The sequence below is a fragment of the Chelon labrosus genome (assembly GCF_963514085.1).
Source record: "Chelon labrosus genome assembly, chromosome: 7".
NCBI classification, from domain to species: Eukaryota; Metazoa; Chordata; class Actinopteri; order Mugiliformes; family Mugilidae; genus Chelon; species Chelon labrosus.
In genome coordinates this window covers 16,394,906-16,411,643 of record NC_140343.1, presented here as the reverse complement: position 1 = coordinate 16,411,643, position 16,738 = coordinate 16,394,906, and the positions used below count along the sequence as shown (strand labels likewise).

At 42.5% G+C, this 16,738-nt stretch overlaps 1 protein-coding gene across 1 annotated transcript in view; it reads right to left on the bottom strand.

Annotated features, from left to right (window-relative positions):
* Positions 1-10,984, bottom strand: part of celf5a (cugbp, Elav-like family member 5a) — a 169,724-nt gene extending 158,740 nt beyond the window's left edge. The window contains exon 1 of the mRNA XM_084548114.1: positions 10,605-10,984. Within this exon, the coding sequence (XP_084404240.1) occupies positions 10,605-10,962 (358 nt within the window). The 5' untranslated portion in view covers positions 10,963-10,984. The remainder of the gene's footprint in view (positions 1-10,604) is intronic.
* Between the last annotated feature and the right edge of the window lie 5,754 nt (positions 10,985-16,738).

Here is a 16,738-nt window from a genome sequence, read left to right as displayed (position 1 = left end):
TGTTTACTAAAGGTTGCTGTGCATCTGAAGACCGTCATCATGATCTAGGCATTCACCACTCTCACATCCTTCAACCACCTTTCTTACACCGTATTAACATAAGCTGGACATTACAAAAGTAGGGGAATTTAGGAATTTATTGCAAGACGGTTATATCAGAGCGCATTCATTTTTTACTAGTGTACCTGTCATCTGATTGGCTAATTTCAAGTTCAGTCATTTTATTGACATACATGTCAAAGTTAAAACTAAATAATGCACAGTTGGATATTTACTGTACAATCAAAAGCAAAGCAAATACAATTTAAAATTATGCAGTCTGGATTATCCGTTGCTGTCGCTTAACCGGTCATCTAGTGTTAAATCATTTAGTTGTATTTGCTATGTATAGAAACCCATGTGGTATTTCTCAAAGACTCTGTTTTTAAAAACCCTGTGCAGCCCGCAGTCTGTGAGCTTGCAAATTTTGGCATCAATACAACAGAATTTAACCAAAGTTTGGCACTTTGTTTTTGCTGCTTTGTAGTGTCCATTAAGCATGATGGAGACTTTCTTTCAGATAACACCAACTACCAGCAGTTAATAATGATGGTAATAAGGTGATCATTTATACTATAAACCCCAGCAGGAACATGAAGAGATTAATTTGTCAACTGCAAGAGCTCAATATGAATGTCCTACTTCTACACTGGCACTGGGCATAAACTGCGTACTGCAGAATCAACAAATATGAATGCAATTCCTAGTAGACTGGGCTGGTTTAAACCTCCTCTCTTTTCACTCCGCGTTTCATACCCTCTTTGCTCCCTTTTCTCCATCTCCTTGCCCCTGAGGAGCAGAGCTGCCCCAGTGTAATGAAAAAGTGTGAACTTGCTCTCACTGTGGCATTTGCTTGGCCAGAAAGTGTGAAGGTAGCAGAAACCGAGCCAGTCCTGGCACCGGTCTCGCCTGCTCCCTCACACATCATTTGCACTCTTTGGAAAATGCTATCACTGTGGGTAGATTACTTGCTTTCTTCATTTACTGCCATGTGGGGCTCCGGGGGAACAGACAGCCTTTCAGAGGGGTCGGAAGCTGAAACACACATCACTAGCACTGATACAATGTGATTATGACCTGAGTCATTGCCAGTCAGGGAGGCAGGAGGCCTCAGAGACACAGATTGGTCATGAGGGGGGTAATCAGGTCTAGAGAATCCTTTTAACTCATATAACCATTCTCTCATCTTTGTGGGGGGGAAAAAAGATCCTTGATCTGCTCTCACACTTACACAATCAAGCTATTGTTCAAGTGAAGGACAACAGACTGAGAATTTTAATAAAGATGAACAGTTGGAGTTGGCACAGACTTTCTAAAATGCTCTCAGTCATTTTCCTCACAACAATATTTTCCCTGCCCAGGCCTAATGGGCTCGTAATGATGGTGTATAATATAAGCAGTAGCCTAGCGTAACCTGTAAACCTTAATTAAGTCAGACAGTCACCTTAAAGAGCGCCAGCATCTGTGCTCAGTCAACATCTCCTGATCTCGAATCTGGCTACAGTTTTCCATTACTCCTACATGAATCATTTCATCCCTTCATCTCGGCTGCATCCAGCTCCAAATCCTCCTTCTTTTCTCCTTTCACTACCCCTCCAATCATCCCTTCACCTTGAGCAATGAGCTGGGGGAGGATGAACTCTGCAAAGCACTGACGAGCATCGGCGTCTATCACGAAGGCAAGGAATAGTCCCCTCACCCTCCCTGGTATCCTTTCTGACCCCTGAGTAGGAGACCTCAGCCATTGATTTGTTGCTACTCACTCACATAGACTACACTAGCCTCCAAGATGCAGTCAAACAGATCCATAGGCAACACGTCCCAAAGGACTGCCTGAGCGTGTGTGTGTGTGTGTGTGAACGTGACTGCGTATTTACAGCACGTATATATTTATATGTATGTGTTGTGTTGTGGTGTGGCGTGCCATGTCTAATGAGTGTGAGAAATGCAATAAATTCCTTCTGAAAAGCTGCGTATATGTTTCAGGATCAATACGGGGCAAAGAAGACATCACAACAACGCAGGGAGATAGACTTTGACACATTCACATTCACAGTTTATCGTGTGGCTCTGAGGGTCCTCTCAGGGCACAAGTGGGACTCCACGTCCAAATAGTTTCTTAAAAAAAATCCCTAAAATAATTTGGCAGCAGAAGCAGATTTAGAGAGTGACATGACACGCTTATCCCCTAGTTACTCCTGATCCAGCGCTTCGTCATTTTCCTCCATTCTATAGCTTTAAAGTAAGCTTCGATTGGATACCTCATCCCTCCTTTATGGTCCAGTTTGTAAATAAATCTAGTGCCCTGCATCCCTGATGAGCAAGCTAATTGACACCCTTAATGGATGGAGTTTCACGGAGCTGTAAATAATGTGTAGGTTCACACTTACTGCCTCCTGCTGTGTTACTTCTGGGAGGGCAACAACAGTTTACCTGCCAAGTCCCCATCTCTCCAGCTTGCCGTCCCTCTTTCCCTCCCCGAGCCAAGCTTGCTCCGGCCAAGAGATTTACAGAAATCAATATAAGTTCCTCTTAGCCCCCGCCTTCCACCGTTGCACAAGTCAGACAACAGCATCGCCCTCTCTTCATGTACGATAAAATCCAGTTGGATAAACAAACCAGATCAGAAGAAAGGAAATAATAAAATTCCTTTCACTTGTTTCACTTCGCCTAACACCGACCCTGATGCGAAGTCTTCATTTAATGCATATGACTTGTACAAATTCATGCGACACTCCTAACAACGCTGGTCCTCTTTCAAAAGGTGAAAGGCGTATAAACCTTTGGGACACATCGATTGATCATAGCAAAGCCACAATCATAGATGACTGGCAGCTGCAAACCGAGAGCAGGGTAAGAGACGGATCAGGTTCTCAGTCACTTTGATTTTACAAATTGAAAGTTACCTTTAAAGACATCGCTTCAAAGGCCCAGAGGTTCCTTGGATGGACTGACTGAAAGGAGGATGAGGAAGAAAGACATGCGAGGGAAAGAAAAAAACACCACCCGGGTGAACCGTACACACACGCGCGCGTTCTTCGTCGGTACACTGATACGCACGCAACGCCTCAACAGAACAACACTAATTACACATGCCTTTATAAACAAAGTCCTGCTTCTTATAGCTGTCCTTTCAATACCGTGCATTCCCTGTGTGTAACAGGCTACATTCCAAACACATATTTATGATAATAGGCTGCATGGCAAAAAATATTATTTCGTTTCCTAGTGGCTTTCTTTCTTTCTTTATTTATTTAAATCGTGTCACCACTGGAGCCGGAGAAGACTAATAATTAACATTAATGGTGTGACTAACAAGCAGGCACCAGGGTGTTAATTGCATTGACGTACATTTCCTAGTAACCACATTCAGCCGAGAGGATTCCAGAAATAAGGCTCTGCTAATAACCAGCCAGACAGATAGATAGATAGATAGATAGATAGATAGATAGATAGAGGAAATAAAGTTCTTTGAATTGATCCCAAATAAGAGATAAAATGGATATGAGTACCCATCAGCCATTAATTAACTTGAACAGTCTTTTTTAATTAAGCCAGATCTACTATTGAACAGTGAACCACAGATCGGGTGCCATGTTGGAACTGATATAGTCTATATACCCTGTTTATTCACCCAAATTAGCATTTGATCATCAAAAAAAGAAACACAAATTCCATGTTTCATCTTTCTCGGCATTATCTGGCAGTAAGTATTTGCTTGCATCACAACAAAGACCGAAAAAAGAAAATATGCAACACATCTCCAGTACAAAGCCTCTGACCAGTTAGTGTCACTGGCAATAAAGCACGGAGACTCTTGGCTGCAGCGTCGTCGCTCCTTCAGTGAGACAGATAGATGGAAGAAATTGGGGGGGGGGTGGGGGCTGGGTGATGGAAGGGAAGGGGGGTTGTGATGGGAGGCGGGGGGAAAAGGGGGCAGGAAATGAGGGGGACATGGCCCCCGCAGTCGCCCACAGATGCTCCTCTCTGTCTCTCCCTCGTTCTCTCCCCCCGTTTTTTTGGGCGCAGTATGGGAGCCGTCTTTTGGGGGAGGCTGGCAGGCAGTCAGTGATGTCATGCCAGCAGTGCAGCGATGGCAGCTTAACCTATTTTCGGAAATACCACAGAATTTCTATTTATAACCGTGCTGAGCAGCATGTATCTTCACACATCCCTCACGGACCTGAGCATTCGTAGACATTTTGCAATTTAAAATGTGACTCACTCACATTTTGGGGGACTGCTAAATATCTGCAGAAAACAATGCCCTGCTTACTATACTCATAGCTGCCATTTTAGGTAGAAAAGTGCAGCCTTATTTATATAAGACTAGTGATATTTTGGTCACTTATTTTCTCATAAACTGATAAGAGATTTATTATTTTTTTGTCATACAACAGTATCGACTCTAAAGCTAGTGGTAGAAAGCATAGTATTAGCGCTAGCAGCAGTATTTTGATGCGTATTACTAGTGTTACCAGAGGGATTTTCTCATGTCAACAGCTTTCAGGTGATTATTTTATCTGCCGAACTTGGCCTCCGCTCCTCCTCTTCCACCTTTCATCCACCCCACCCTCCGGTGCCCAGACGGCTCAACGCCTGTCAGAGACATCCACCATGTCCCAAGCTGAACCGTCACTCTACTCCCCCGCTGCCCTGGGATAAAAGCTGCCATTTGTTTGTGCATCTCTGACAAGCACTTCATCTTTTCCCCTCCACTTATCCATCTGTCCATACGTCCATTGTTCGGTGCCATGTGTCTGTCTGTCTGTCATTTGCCTCGTGGGCCCCGCTGCATACATGTGCCATCGTCCCTGTCCCATTCCTCTCCCCCGTCACATTGGGCTGCATGACAGAGAGGGAGTGGGCGACGGTGCTAAGTCATATTAAACAAAGCTTTGCCTTTGCATGCAGCCGCAGACAGATACATTTGCGACATTTATGCATTGTTCATTCACACCAACATCAAGGGCTCAACCATTTGGCAATCAGAGAGATGTGACAGCTTGACTAATCTGTGATTGTTTTTCGGCCAAAACATGGGGGTTAGCGAGCCCTCCAAGGGCACAGTACTATAAGGCAAGACAAATAACTTATTATTTTCCAGGCTTGTACAAGGCTTTATCGCATGAGTTCTCCTGAACCATTCCAAAATGGAGAGGGATTATCACAAAACATTGCATTAAAATCTCCTCTCTCCCCTCTCCCTTGTTATTTCATTTTCCTTCTAAAATGAATCTGTGCCCAGCCAGGCTCAAACACAACATTAAAGAGCTCATGCTATTCTAACAGAATCCACCAGCCCCCTCCTGCCTCGCTCCCTCTTTTTTTCCCTCTGTGTCTTTATAACCCTCCCCATAAGAGTACACTCTGCTCTGTAGGCAATGGCTCTCTCTGCTAAGCTACCCATACAAAACAGACAGGCTTCTATCCCTCTATTTAGACTAAGGAAATAGCTATGACCTTTGAGCATGAACAAGAAGGCGGTACGCTTATGCCGAATCGACCTTTGGAAAACAAATGTGGCCTGCAACACACCAAAAATAATTCAACTCAAAAATGTTCTCCTTAAAATACTGGAAATACTATTTATCGTATCATATGATATCGTATCGTATCGTATCGTATCGTATCGCATCATGCATATCGTATCATCTTTCTTGAAAAACAGCCAATACAGGTGGCCATCCAATAATCTTTTCAGACGCAAAGATGACAAGCTGTTGAACTGTCTTTTAAAACAAAAACCCGTGCTCTTACCATCATGCCTCCAAATTCACACTGTCAGAGAAACCTCCAATGCAAAGCCAAGCACCAAAGAGCTTTATTTACTCACGTAAACAAAACACACAGGCACAGAAACGAGTCTCTCCGATAAAGTTAGTCCACGTTTTCCCTTAGACATCGCAGTACATCTTCCCAAGTCTGCACCTGCCCCAGACGGCCATTAAAGCAAACATATTCCACAAAGGTCATGGAATCGCAGCACTTCCAACGTATTGAAAGTATAATATACTGGAAGCCATAATGAATGTTGCATTGGTGCGGGAAATCAATCCATCTGAAAAGCTCCCTTAGACAGAGATCAAGGGAGAAAGAAGCGGAGACAGAATAAAAGTCAGGTGAGTCTCATGTGTGGACACTAATGTCCAGCAGAGCGCGGCCTTGTCGGCATCCAAGATTGACAATCTCCTTGGGAAGCCAACGGAAAAGAGCAGAAGCGAGCGAGGCAGCAGCACTCCTCATCCTGAAGTCAAGGCCCATAGCGCCTGTCAGTACCAGTTGAGCTGCTGCATCTTTTATGAGGAAAGCCCTGTTGCTTATTACAATATTTACAGACGTTTAAAGATTGCGAAGCGAGTGTTGTTACGGCATTAGCTTGGCTCGGTGGCCTTCGCTCACTAGCCCTGACAGAAGATTTTATTCTAGATTTGTTAAATCGAATCACTGCACAAAAACAGCTAGGAGACTGAGAGCTGTTTTTCCTGTGACTCGACGCTCGCACACTCAGATGCAGTGCAATTTATTTCTCCTTAAAACCCTTATGAAATTGTTTAATTTCATTACCAGCGGTGTAATCAAAAGTCCTAAATTGCACTGATGCCTATTCAATTTGTAATATTACCTCAGCATGTTGCGTATATGTGCTATCAATGTTACATCTACAGCTCTGTTTATGGTCTGTAAGTGAATTTCTCCCATCTGTTCCCTCAGGGGGGATGCTGTCCTACAGCACTGCTGTGATCTTTGACACGTTCCATAAGGCATGCGCAATATGGAGATGTGTAGATGTACTCGCACTTGCCTAATATCAAATATGAGCGGGAGAGGCTTTAACAAACCAGAAATTAGTTTAATCAGTGTGACTGCCTTTAAGCCACCACTTCATATAGGAACACCGTAGTCTCATACCATATCAATTTGGTATTATGAGGCGCATGTGCTACGTCTCAACTATTACAGTTTCCCTCCATCTCTCCTCTTCAGCGCGAGGACAACTCACAGAGAAACCCTATCCGTCAGACTGGCTCAGAGGGGGGAAAAAATAAAAACTTGAATAAATATTTCAGTAGATTATTCTGTGATTTAATGTGCTTCTGCTTGGCTGGAGTCTACGGCAATATCCCCATTTATAAATGCATTAACTCAATGATATCCGACACAAGCTTAATATTGATACCCGGGCTGCCTTGGCCTGCAGATTGGAGCAGAATAGGGATTGTTTTCTCTGCCTGTCTGTCTGTCTCTCTGTCTGTCTGTGCTGTGCTGAATCACATATTCTCCGTCTCTCTGATTTAAGTTTCAGGCTATTATCTGACGGAAACTGGAGTTTTTTTCACATTTACGTCCCCTTTTTCAAGCTATTACTGTTAACTTGGAGAACACACACAAGAAGAAGTGGAGCACCCACCACACATAAAAAAAAAAAAGAGTGATGGTTCTGCGTGTATGCACGTATGTAAATGTCCAAGCATGTGCTTAGCGTGTGCTGCAAGAGGCGCTAATTATAGCCAAGAGAAGAAGTTTTCACAGTCTGCGATGAATTCAACATCAGGAAATCCTCTACCTATTAATACCAACTGGGCGACAGTAATTGGCAGGCCATCGACAGCGTGGGCAGAATTAATCATTTGAAGAGGCAGACTAGACTGAATTTTTAATTGGCAGAGGCAGCCACTGTTTAGGGAGGCAACCAGCTGATCACCCAAGAGACTGCTGCTTCAGACAATGCACATTTACTAATCCTCTTGAGTCAAGTTATTATGGCCATGCATTATTATCACGCTTTACAAACTAATTCCATGTTTTCCCTCATGGATTACCAAGGGGGGAAAAAACAGTTGCATAAGAAAAGAGGAAATAATAAACACAAAGAGAACTGCGCCGATGAAATGGAAAACAAAATGACAGAATAAGTGCAATAACTACAAATGCACAAGACTTAGCATGGCGAAAACAGTGTGTGTATGCTGTATATATCCCTCTTTCCATCAGTGTCAGTGTGGATGTGTCTCTTTGAGGGTGCTGTCCCAGTGTCTCCATCAGGACACATACGCCATAATCCTTGTCTGCTTAATAACATGATTAACTATAAAATAACCTCATCAGAGATCGCTGACATATCAGAGTTTGATTGCGGATTTGTTAATTGTGCAGCCAGGCTTCATTACAATCCAAGTCATTTAATTTGACAGAACTATGCTTATCTATAATTAATTAGTTGTTTGTTAAGTTAATGAAAAGGGTAAACATTCCCTTGGAGAAGTACATTTGGATTGAATTTTTTTTTATTAATTTTTTTGTCAGTTTTACCAGATCTGAGAGATGGCCCATCAATCTGCGTTTAATGCTTAGCATTTGTTTTATAAATTTATTTATCAGAAGGAATAAATTGTAACCCGTGACTGACATTGAGTGGATATTAGAAAAAATCCCTGTATTTCATAGAGACTTTAAAAGGGAATTTCTCTTTGTTGCGAATCTCTTTGAGTTTTTGCATTTCAAACTGACAGGGGGACAGAGGAGATGATCATACACTGAAAGAAAGCAGTACATCTCAATTATGGATTTAAAAAAAAAAAATAGTGCTTTTTCCTTCTTTTTCCCACCTCTTTGCAGAAGAATGATGTAACAAACTTATGATAGTAGGATAATGTGAAGAAACTTTCCAAATTTGAGAAATTTAATTCACTGTATTAACTGAATTGTTGTAACAGTGCCATTTGTCTCACTTGAATTATATATACAAAAAAAAAAAAAAATCATTGCTCAAATAATGGGAACATGTTTATGTTACATGTCTAAGAGCTCAAACAGGTTTTTCCTGGACACCATGATGTGGTGAAAATCACTCAGGAGACAAATGCTGCAATTGTTATGCAACACAGGGAAATGACACTTTAGTGTATGCATGCACACACACAGAGGGGGAAAGAAAAAAAAAACAAAAAAACATAGAGATGAATGCCAATTGAGTGCTGTGGCGAGAATAAAGTCTTCCTCTCTATCCTTCCTTTCAGACTGCAGTAGCTTCTTGACGTGTCTGGGTGACTGAAGCTATCTTAAACTGTAGCTGCAATCAGCAAATGTCCCCTTTGCAAACATTATGTGACCAAAACAGAGACTCGGTGAAAAGTGGTTTGTGGCATTATTAGCAAATTTCACATCTTCTCACACGGCGACTTCATATACAAGACGTGACAGGCGTTGCAGTGTGTTTACATTACCGTCACAGACTGCCATTTGTCTTTCCTAAATGTCACTGCAATAAAAGGATTATATCTTGTACTAGCCGTCACATATCAACATCTGCTGGCTCTGAAGGGCTGCAAGATGACGAATGCAAAGGGGGAAGTAGAAATTACATAAAATAACATAAACATCGTGTTATACCTGCACTATATTGCCTTTGCCTAGAGTTTAAATAATGATAACAGTGAATCTAATCATCACCAGCGTCCACAGTCATTATCATGAAACTCTAAATGTCACAGATTGCATTTAGTTCAGTGTTTTGTAGAAACCCGACTGAGAAAATAAAAAAACAAATAAAGTTGGGTGAAAAGTGTTGATGGGTCATGATGATGACGTCTACACTGCGTGGATCAGCGGAGAGGAGGGGGAGGGAGGGGGGGCACGTTCTCTGAAATGGTTTTTCCCACCCAAGCGCTGATCTCCACACCGTATATCCTTGCTAACCAACTTCATTATGGAAGATGGAAGTTGTCAGTGTATATGGTGGCCCGGCGAGCCGAGTGGATTTACACCCTCCGCTTCCCCCCCCCCCAGCCTTCCATTTCAGCAGAGGCAGCGCAGCAGCATCACTGCCCACTCTCCGTGGCGACGTTCGTCATCTTGTGACAGCTCTTGCGCCCTTTGGAGACACTGTAGTATTGAACTGATTTCGCCGTGTCGGGCTTGCACCCAGCCCACTCCGTTCGCACATGGAGAGATGTTAAAGAAAGCATATGGATGAATAAATGATGCCCACTCCCGCCCCCCCCCCCCCCCCCCCCCCCCCCTCCCTCTTCACCCCGCGCGCAAAAAAGATGGGACTGGCAGCGAAGGGCTCTTTAAAAATGCATTCTTTCCGAGCGCCTCTGCCCCACTTAGGAGCGCGTTAAGAAAACACTCCTCTATTGCAATAAAATAAAGAATCATTCTTGGTTGCTACTGATAGTAGATGTGACGTTTTATCTATATGGAATTATCTTAAATATGGAATTTCGATTATGGAAATAGAAAAAGAAAAATCCTTACGCACCATCAGAACTTGCTCTTTACGCAAAGCAATAATTGGCTAATTGGGGGGAACAAGCAAACGTTTATGAATGGTAGATGAAAATATATAAGCAGTGGTAAACATGGTGACACTGGTCAGATGTTTAGAGTGATAATTTCTGGTTTACCCGTGATTTAAAAAAAAAAAATTAAAAAAAAAATGTGAGAATAAAAGTGGAAAATACCCGCATTTCAGTACAAATCAGTTCAAAAGGTGCAGATAATAATAAGCAGTTATTAAGCTTCATATGGGCCTCGCGGCCATTTGAGGGGCGACACGTTACCTTTGTGCATGCCGGTGTATCGGTCCTTGAGAACTGTCAGTTCGTGGATTTTCCCAAACTGTTCAAACAGGGGTTTCAGGTCTTTTTCTTCCAAGTTCCGCGGTATCTGCCCGATAAACAGCTTAATGGCATCTTGGTCTTTCATGTTGCCGCTCTCCGGATGAATTGAAATGGGTTCTGACCCGTTCATGGGTTTCGGGAATGTGAGCTGAGAGTACTGGTGCTGATGTGGGATAAGTAGTAGTGGTTGTTGGGTCGGTGGTGCCCCCGGTCCAGTGAAAACCAGGCTGGAGTGAGCGGGCTGGGGCTGCTGTGGATGGTGCTGCCTTCTTGTTTCAGTCTGAGTGAATCTGGCCATTCTGAGCTGGGAGCAGAGTGGATAATAATGACAACACGCACACACACACTGTGAGAGAGCAAGCACTCAGCTGGAAACCAGGCTGACTTTCTATCCGACACACAACACACGCACACGCGCACACACGCGGTAAGGCGGGCGGGCGGGGGGGCGAATGGGGGTGTGTTGGGAGGGGGGCGGAATAAAAGCGCACAGAGGCGATATCAGACGCTCTTGAGCGACACCCAGTGGCGTTTATGGAGAACTGCATCTCAGATAAAGAGGATTTTTCTTTTCTTTTTTTCAAACCATTAACTAAATATGATCAGACAATCTATCTTTAAAAATAATAATAGTAATAATAGCTGTGGAAGAGCCAATACAGACTATTTACTTTGTTTTTTCACAGCAGACGATTTGATGTGGCATTATAGAAAAAGAGCATGTGTTTGTAATTACATCAGCGGTGGCTACTTTCTGTTCAACTGTCCCAGTAAGGTATGACAGGAATATATATATATATATATTATTTTATTTTATTATTTACACCTGCACATTTCCCACTGTGAAATATCTGAATGTCTTCCATGAAAAGGCTCATTACAAATAAGGGCCCTTTATTTAAATAAAACTACTTGTATGCATGTGATGCGGGCGTAGGTAGTGCTAACTATATTTCTGGGACATTACGAATCTGACTCGCAGACTAAAATGCTAATGTGTTGTAAAATGATTGCAGAGGCAGTGCATTTAAAACTGCAGAAACACTAGATAAATGAAGTCAGTTGGTACGATATCTCCTCCAAAATGTTAAAAATTCTAAATTGCTCTGAATTTTTGGTGCAATACTTGAGTAAATGTTCATGGTTACTCCTTCTGCTGCCAAGCCCAAAGCATTTCATCAATTCTTGACTCATAATGGTGTAAAAAATAAATGGATGACAACTATAAATCTAAACGTCTTCTATAACGGTGTAGGTTTCAGTGAATTGTTTTTCCTCTGAGTACGCTACAAGGTGGAAGAGATGGCACATTAGCGCTGTGTAAAAACTCACAGAAGAAAAATCCAGCTAAAGTCAGGCTTCAGCAGTAAGCCACCCAAAGCAGCTGGATGTCTTCAGTCTTAGTCATTTTAATATGAAATCCCTTCTTCATGTGTCTGCGCCTCCAATACAGCTCAGCAGGAAAACATGATGAGGCAAAACCCAGAGAGGAAAAATTTGCACTAAAAAAGACAGACAGACAGAAAAGTCAGTTTGGAAGAGATCCATTTCATTTGGCCGATCCTGTGTCTTCTGAATCTCAAATGAGGCTTTGAATTTCATACCATGTTTTTGCATAGAACCAGCACTGTGGGGTTTTTTTTCCCTCCATGTGGTTGCACTAATAAGCGGGTGACTGGACAGCTGGTATTGAGAGGAGGACTGATTACAGAGATCAATAACTCTTTCAGCACCTGTACAGTTTTAATGAGTATAGGCAGTGTGGGGGAAAAAAAACAGCTTCTATCCTTCAATATCCACTTTTCAGCAAAATAAATAGTTTATATTGTAATTCTTGACAATCTCAGATCAGCTAATTTATCCACCCATTATCTATGACCAGTTATCCTGTAGGAGGCTGGAGCATTTCCCAGTCTGGATTGGCAGTGGGTGAGAGGCAGGGTACACCCTCCAGCACTGAGAGATATTTACACCATTTGCACTTTCGGCCAATTTAGAATTTAGAGCCTTCTGAAATTATTATTTTAGCTCTGCTACCAAGATTATTGGATCAACAGACAATAAAACAGTAATATGATATCAACTGTCCATTCTTAAGTTTGGGGCACACAATTAATATTTAAAAAGTGCCCATGGTAGTATTTTATGATTTAAAGTATTGAAAATAGCCCTGCGATAGACTGGCGACCTGTCCAGGGTGTACCCCGCCTCTCGTCCGATGACAGCTGGGATAGGCTCCAGCAGACCCTGCGACCCTTCACAGGAACAAGCGGTTACAGAAGAAGTTTTGAAAATGGGTCAGCATTGAAAATATGCACGTCTATTTTAGTCTGAGGCAGTTATAGATCGCATGCTCATCGTGACGCTGACCCATCATTAACAGATGTTGACTCATCCATGCTTTCCCTGCAGTGACAAGTCAAAATCCACTTCTCAGATGGCTGCCGTGAAAAAAAAGAAAAAAAAAAGAAAAAAAAGTTTGTCGGTCATCAGATCGAGTCGAGGGACCCACAAGCATTAACCACAATTAAGAGACTTACTGTAAATACTTGTCAAATAGCGCACAGGCTAATCCCCCAAGAGAGCGTTTATTTGCATCATTGGCCTTCTCTTTGCAGACTGTGTCAACAGCAGTCTGATCCAAATCCTTCATGAAAATAAAACGCTGAAATAAGAGCGCCGACAAGACTAGCGCCCATCAGTGCGGTTTGACAGCCAACTTAACCACAAACCACACTTTGAATAAAACACAACTTAAGGACAGATTTCTAATTACAGCTCATTTAACATTGGATTTAATGAAGTGATATACTGTCTGTGACAGCAGGCTCAAGGCTGAAAGGTGAATCAATCCCGCTGCCGGCTGCTGCTGCTGCTTCTCTTACTGGGGAGGAACGGCACCACAGGGGTACCCTACAAAAACTTTGTCTTCAGACTCTTCAGAATCTACATCTCTGTGTGAACAAACTGCCTTCAGCTGCCTCTGCCGATCTGAATTCAGCAGTGCACAAAGAGAGCATGGGAAGCCTCACTTCCAAAGGGCCTGGTGTGTACTAGAAACAAACTGGTCAAGAAAGTTTAGCGTTGAAAAGTTTATAATAAGACACTGGCTGAAGAGAAGAAGAGATGTCTGTTTTCTTTGGAAGGGAAGTGGAGATAATTTCAGCTTTATTGAACTCCGCTCATAAGATTTCTTTTTGCAAAGTTCAATAAGTGCAGGGGGAAAGACACGAGCAGGCAGGGGTACACATTGACATTACCAGTCAATGAAACAGTGGGAGGTAGTTGCACAGACACAAGGCTTTTTTTTATTATTATTGTAAACTTGTTCTTTTGAAATGTGAATGTAATTCTTTGAAGCAGTGGGTCCCAGAGCGCCATGTAAGTTATAGTTGCTGAAACTGCTGTTTGTTGTCGATTTGCGCGCCCAAGTCAAAGTGTTATTTTATGCTCCGTTCATCGTGTTATAAATGTATTGATTGGGAGAGGCAGGGTACTCACTGAATGTGGCCGGCCATCTGAATGGGAGTTGGCAGGAACAGGGGTCGAAGTAGATATGTTTGGTGGATGGCTCAGCATGTTGGCCTGCTTACATCTGTGGTGGGGAAACAAACAGGGACGCGGTGCAGCTCATATTGAATAAGAGCAGAGAGCTGTCATGGCACTGGCTCAGCGGCCTCCGAGGGAGGTTGAGTGGCTATTTTTAGGGATGTGGTCAGCTCAGGGGGAGGGGTATTGAGAACTTCCACTTCATGGTTTTTTATTGACCAGTGCCATTAGTGTTTCGCCAAGCCGAAGGCAGAGACAAAAAATCAATAAAGGTCACACTATTAGTGCGAACTAAAAAGTTACATACAATTTAACTTGCTGGCATTTATTTTGCTGCTTGTTAACCAGTCTGGACCTTGAGAAGGAAGCAGCCTGGCTTGATCTGTTCAGCTTGGGGAGGCTGTTGGGCCCAGAGGGAGACAAAGACATCTATGGGAGTCATTTTGAATTCTGTGTACTCTTATAGACAAACAGTTAAGACAGACAGACATGGACCTAATTATCCAAATTCAACATTCGGCATGTAAGGACATGTAAGGGCATGCCATCTAGCTCCAAGTTGAAATCACAGAGTGACTTGGGAACTTGACATGACTAAATGTGCTCCATTAAGGGAAAACTCTTCTGTGCTTGGGCTGGCATGGCAAAGCTCTCAAAGTGTAGTTTAATAAGCACTAAGAGTTCGAGGTGTCCCCTGGTGCCTAATTCACCATTGCGCTGTGGTTATGCATTGCAAAGCATGCTTGTTCAAGTGTAAGGTGTTGTTTGAGAAAATTAGGGTGTGATGCGATGATGGCACATCACACTCGAGAAGGTTTCATGGACCAGTGACTTAACAGGATGATGAGATGTGATAAGAACAGGCTGAACTGTAGTGCCGGAGTGCAGCGCCTTCCCATTCCAGACCTAAGTCCTCGGACTAAAAGTAGCACAGAACTCTTTATTGATCAAAGCCTTTCCCTCTGAGGAAACACACTTCACCATGTCTTTTCTGATGGCAGGCTGGCTGCAGCCGTTAAAGGAATGTGCTTTGTTAAATAGCAATGCAGTTGCACATTGAAATCATTGCTGCTTCTTTAAATTCTACATTCTCACTCTGTGCAAATACTCGGCAGACAGAGCTGATTGTCAACAATCAAACTGTACGCGCATTTGAGCACGTCTCCTATTATAAAATCCTGTTAGTAGAGCATGAGTGTAGTCATTAGGAGAAAGAGGGAAGAGAAGGGTCTTTCTCTAACTGCAATAGCTGTCTTAATAATTATTTGCTAAACAATGATTACACCAACCTTCCTTCACCCTCTAAGAACTAAACAAAAATATTTTTTTAGGGAAACATTAGATTTTAATCAGCCAGTCTAAATTAGGAAAAAAACTGTCTCTTAATTCAATTTTACCCAAACGTAGCCACTCCGTGTAAATTCTTCCTGATTGAGATCTTTCTTTCTAATAGGCCCTGCCTACTTTAGATGTTATTTGATTGTGGTTGGTTTTGGGCAGGCTGATTTGATTCAAGCTCATTCTATCTCTAAACAGGCCCCCGATCCAGTGCATGGCTTCCTTTCATCTGAGGTGGCTGGTTTTCTCTGCAGAGGGAGCAAAGCTGACAATGTTCACCTGTATCAGGGCTCAGCCTGACTCAGATTAGGATAAGAGAGGTGCCAATCAGTGGTAATAATTTTGACACATTAATTTTCATCAGTCACCTCTAAACGACGCCATCACCCACTGTGACTGCAAAAAAAAATAGTCAGCCTGCAGAGCAGTCCCGTCTAACCTGAGTCACTGCTGTGATCTGAGTAGCATCTAAGCCTACTTCAATTTCACAACTGTCCGGACTGCAGGTGTTAGTGTTAATACATTTATTGCCATGAAAAATAAAATCCTCATATCAACAGACAACATGTTGTTCAGATGCTGGACTCTATAGAGAGATATCTGTCTTTCTGTCTTATGATACATACAATATATATATATATATATATGTCTGAAAAACATAGGAACTGTAATGCAGCAAGTAAATCTTTGCATTACTGAAACAGGTGACGCAGAAGAGTGAGACGATGTCTCTCGGTTGATATATGAGAATAACCAGAAAAAATAACAGTGGAGATCCGAGGCAATGTAAATAACATTTTACAAATCCCTATAAAGATTTGTTTACAACTGATCTTTAGATTCTATCTTATATAGATTACATGAACATTGCATTCTAGGCTTTATACTCACCACTTGAGCATAACAGAAAGTCTGAGTCTGAGTCTGTACTTACATTTCCCATCCACCGGGTGGAGGCCATGCTTCACAGTGATTTCCCCTCTGATCCCACTAGTCATGTAAGGACACCCGTGTCTAAATAATGAGTAATCTATGATAAATTATTTCCAGTTCCCCTAAAGCTGTGTCTTAAATGTCACATTTGTTGCTAATAATCCATATCTATAGCCATCCTACTCAAAAAAAAAACCTGCCAGCCTATAATCAAGGCATAGTAATTAGCCTGGGATTTTTGGCCTCCTTTGATG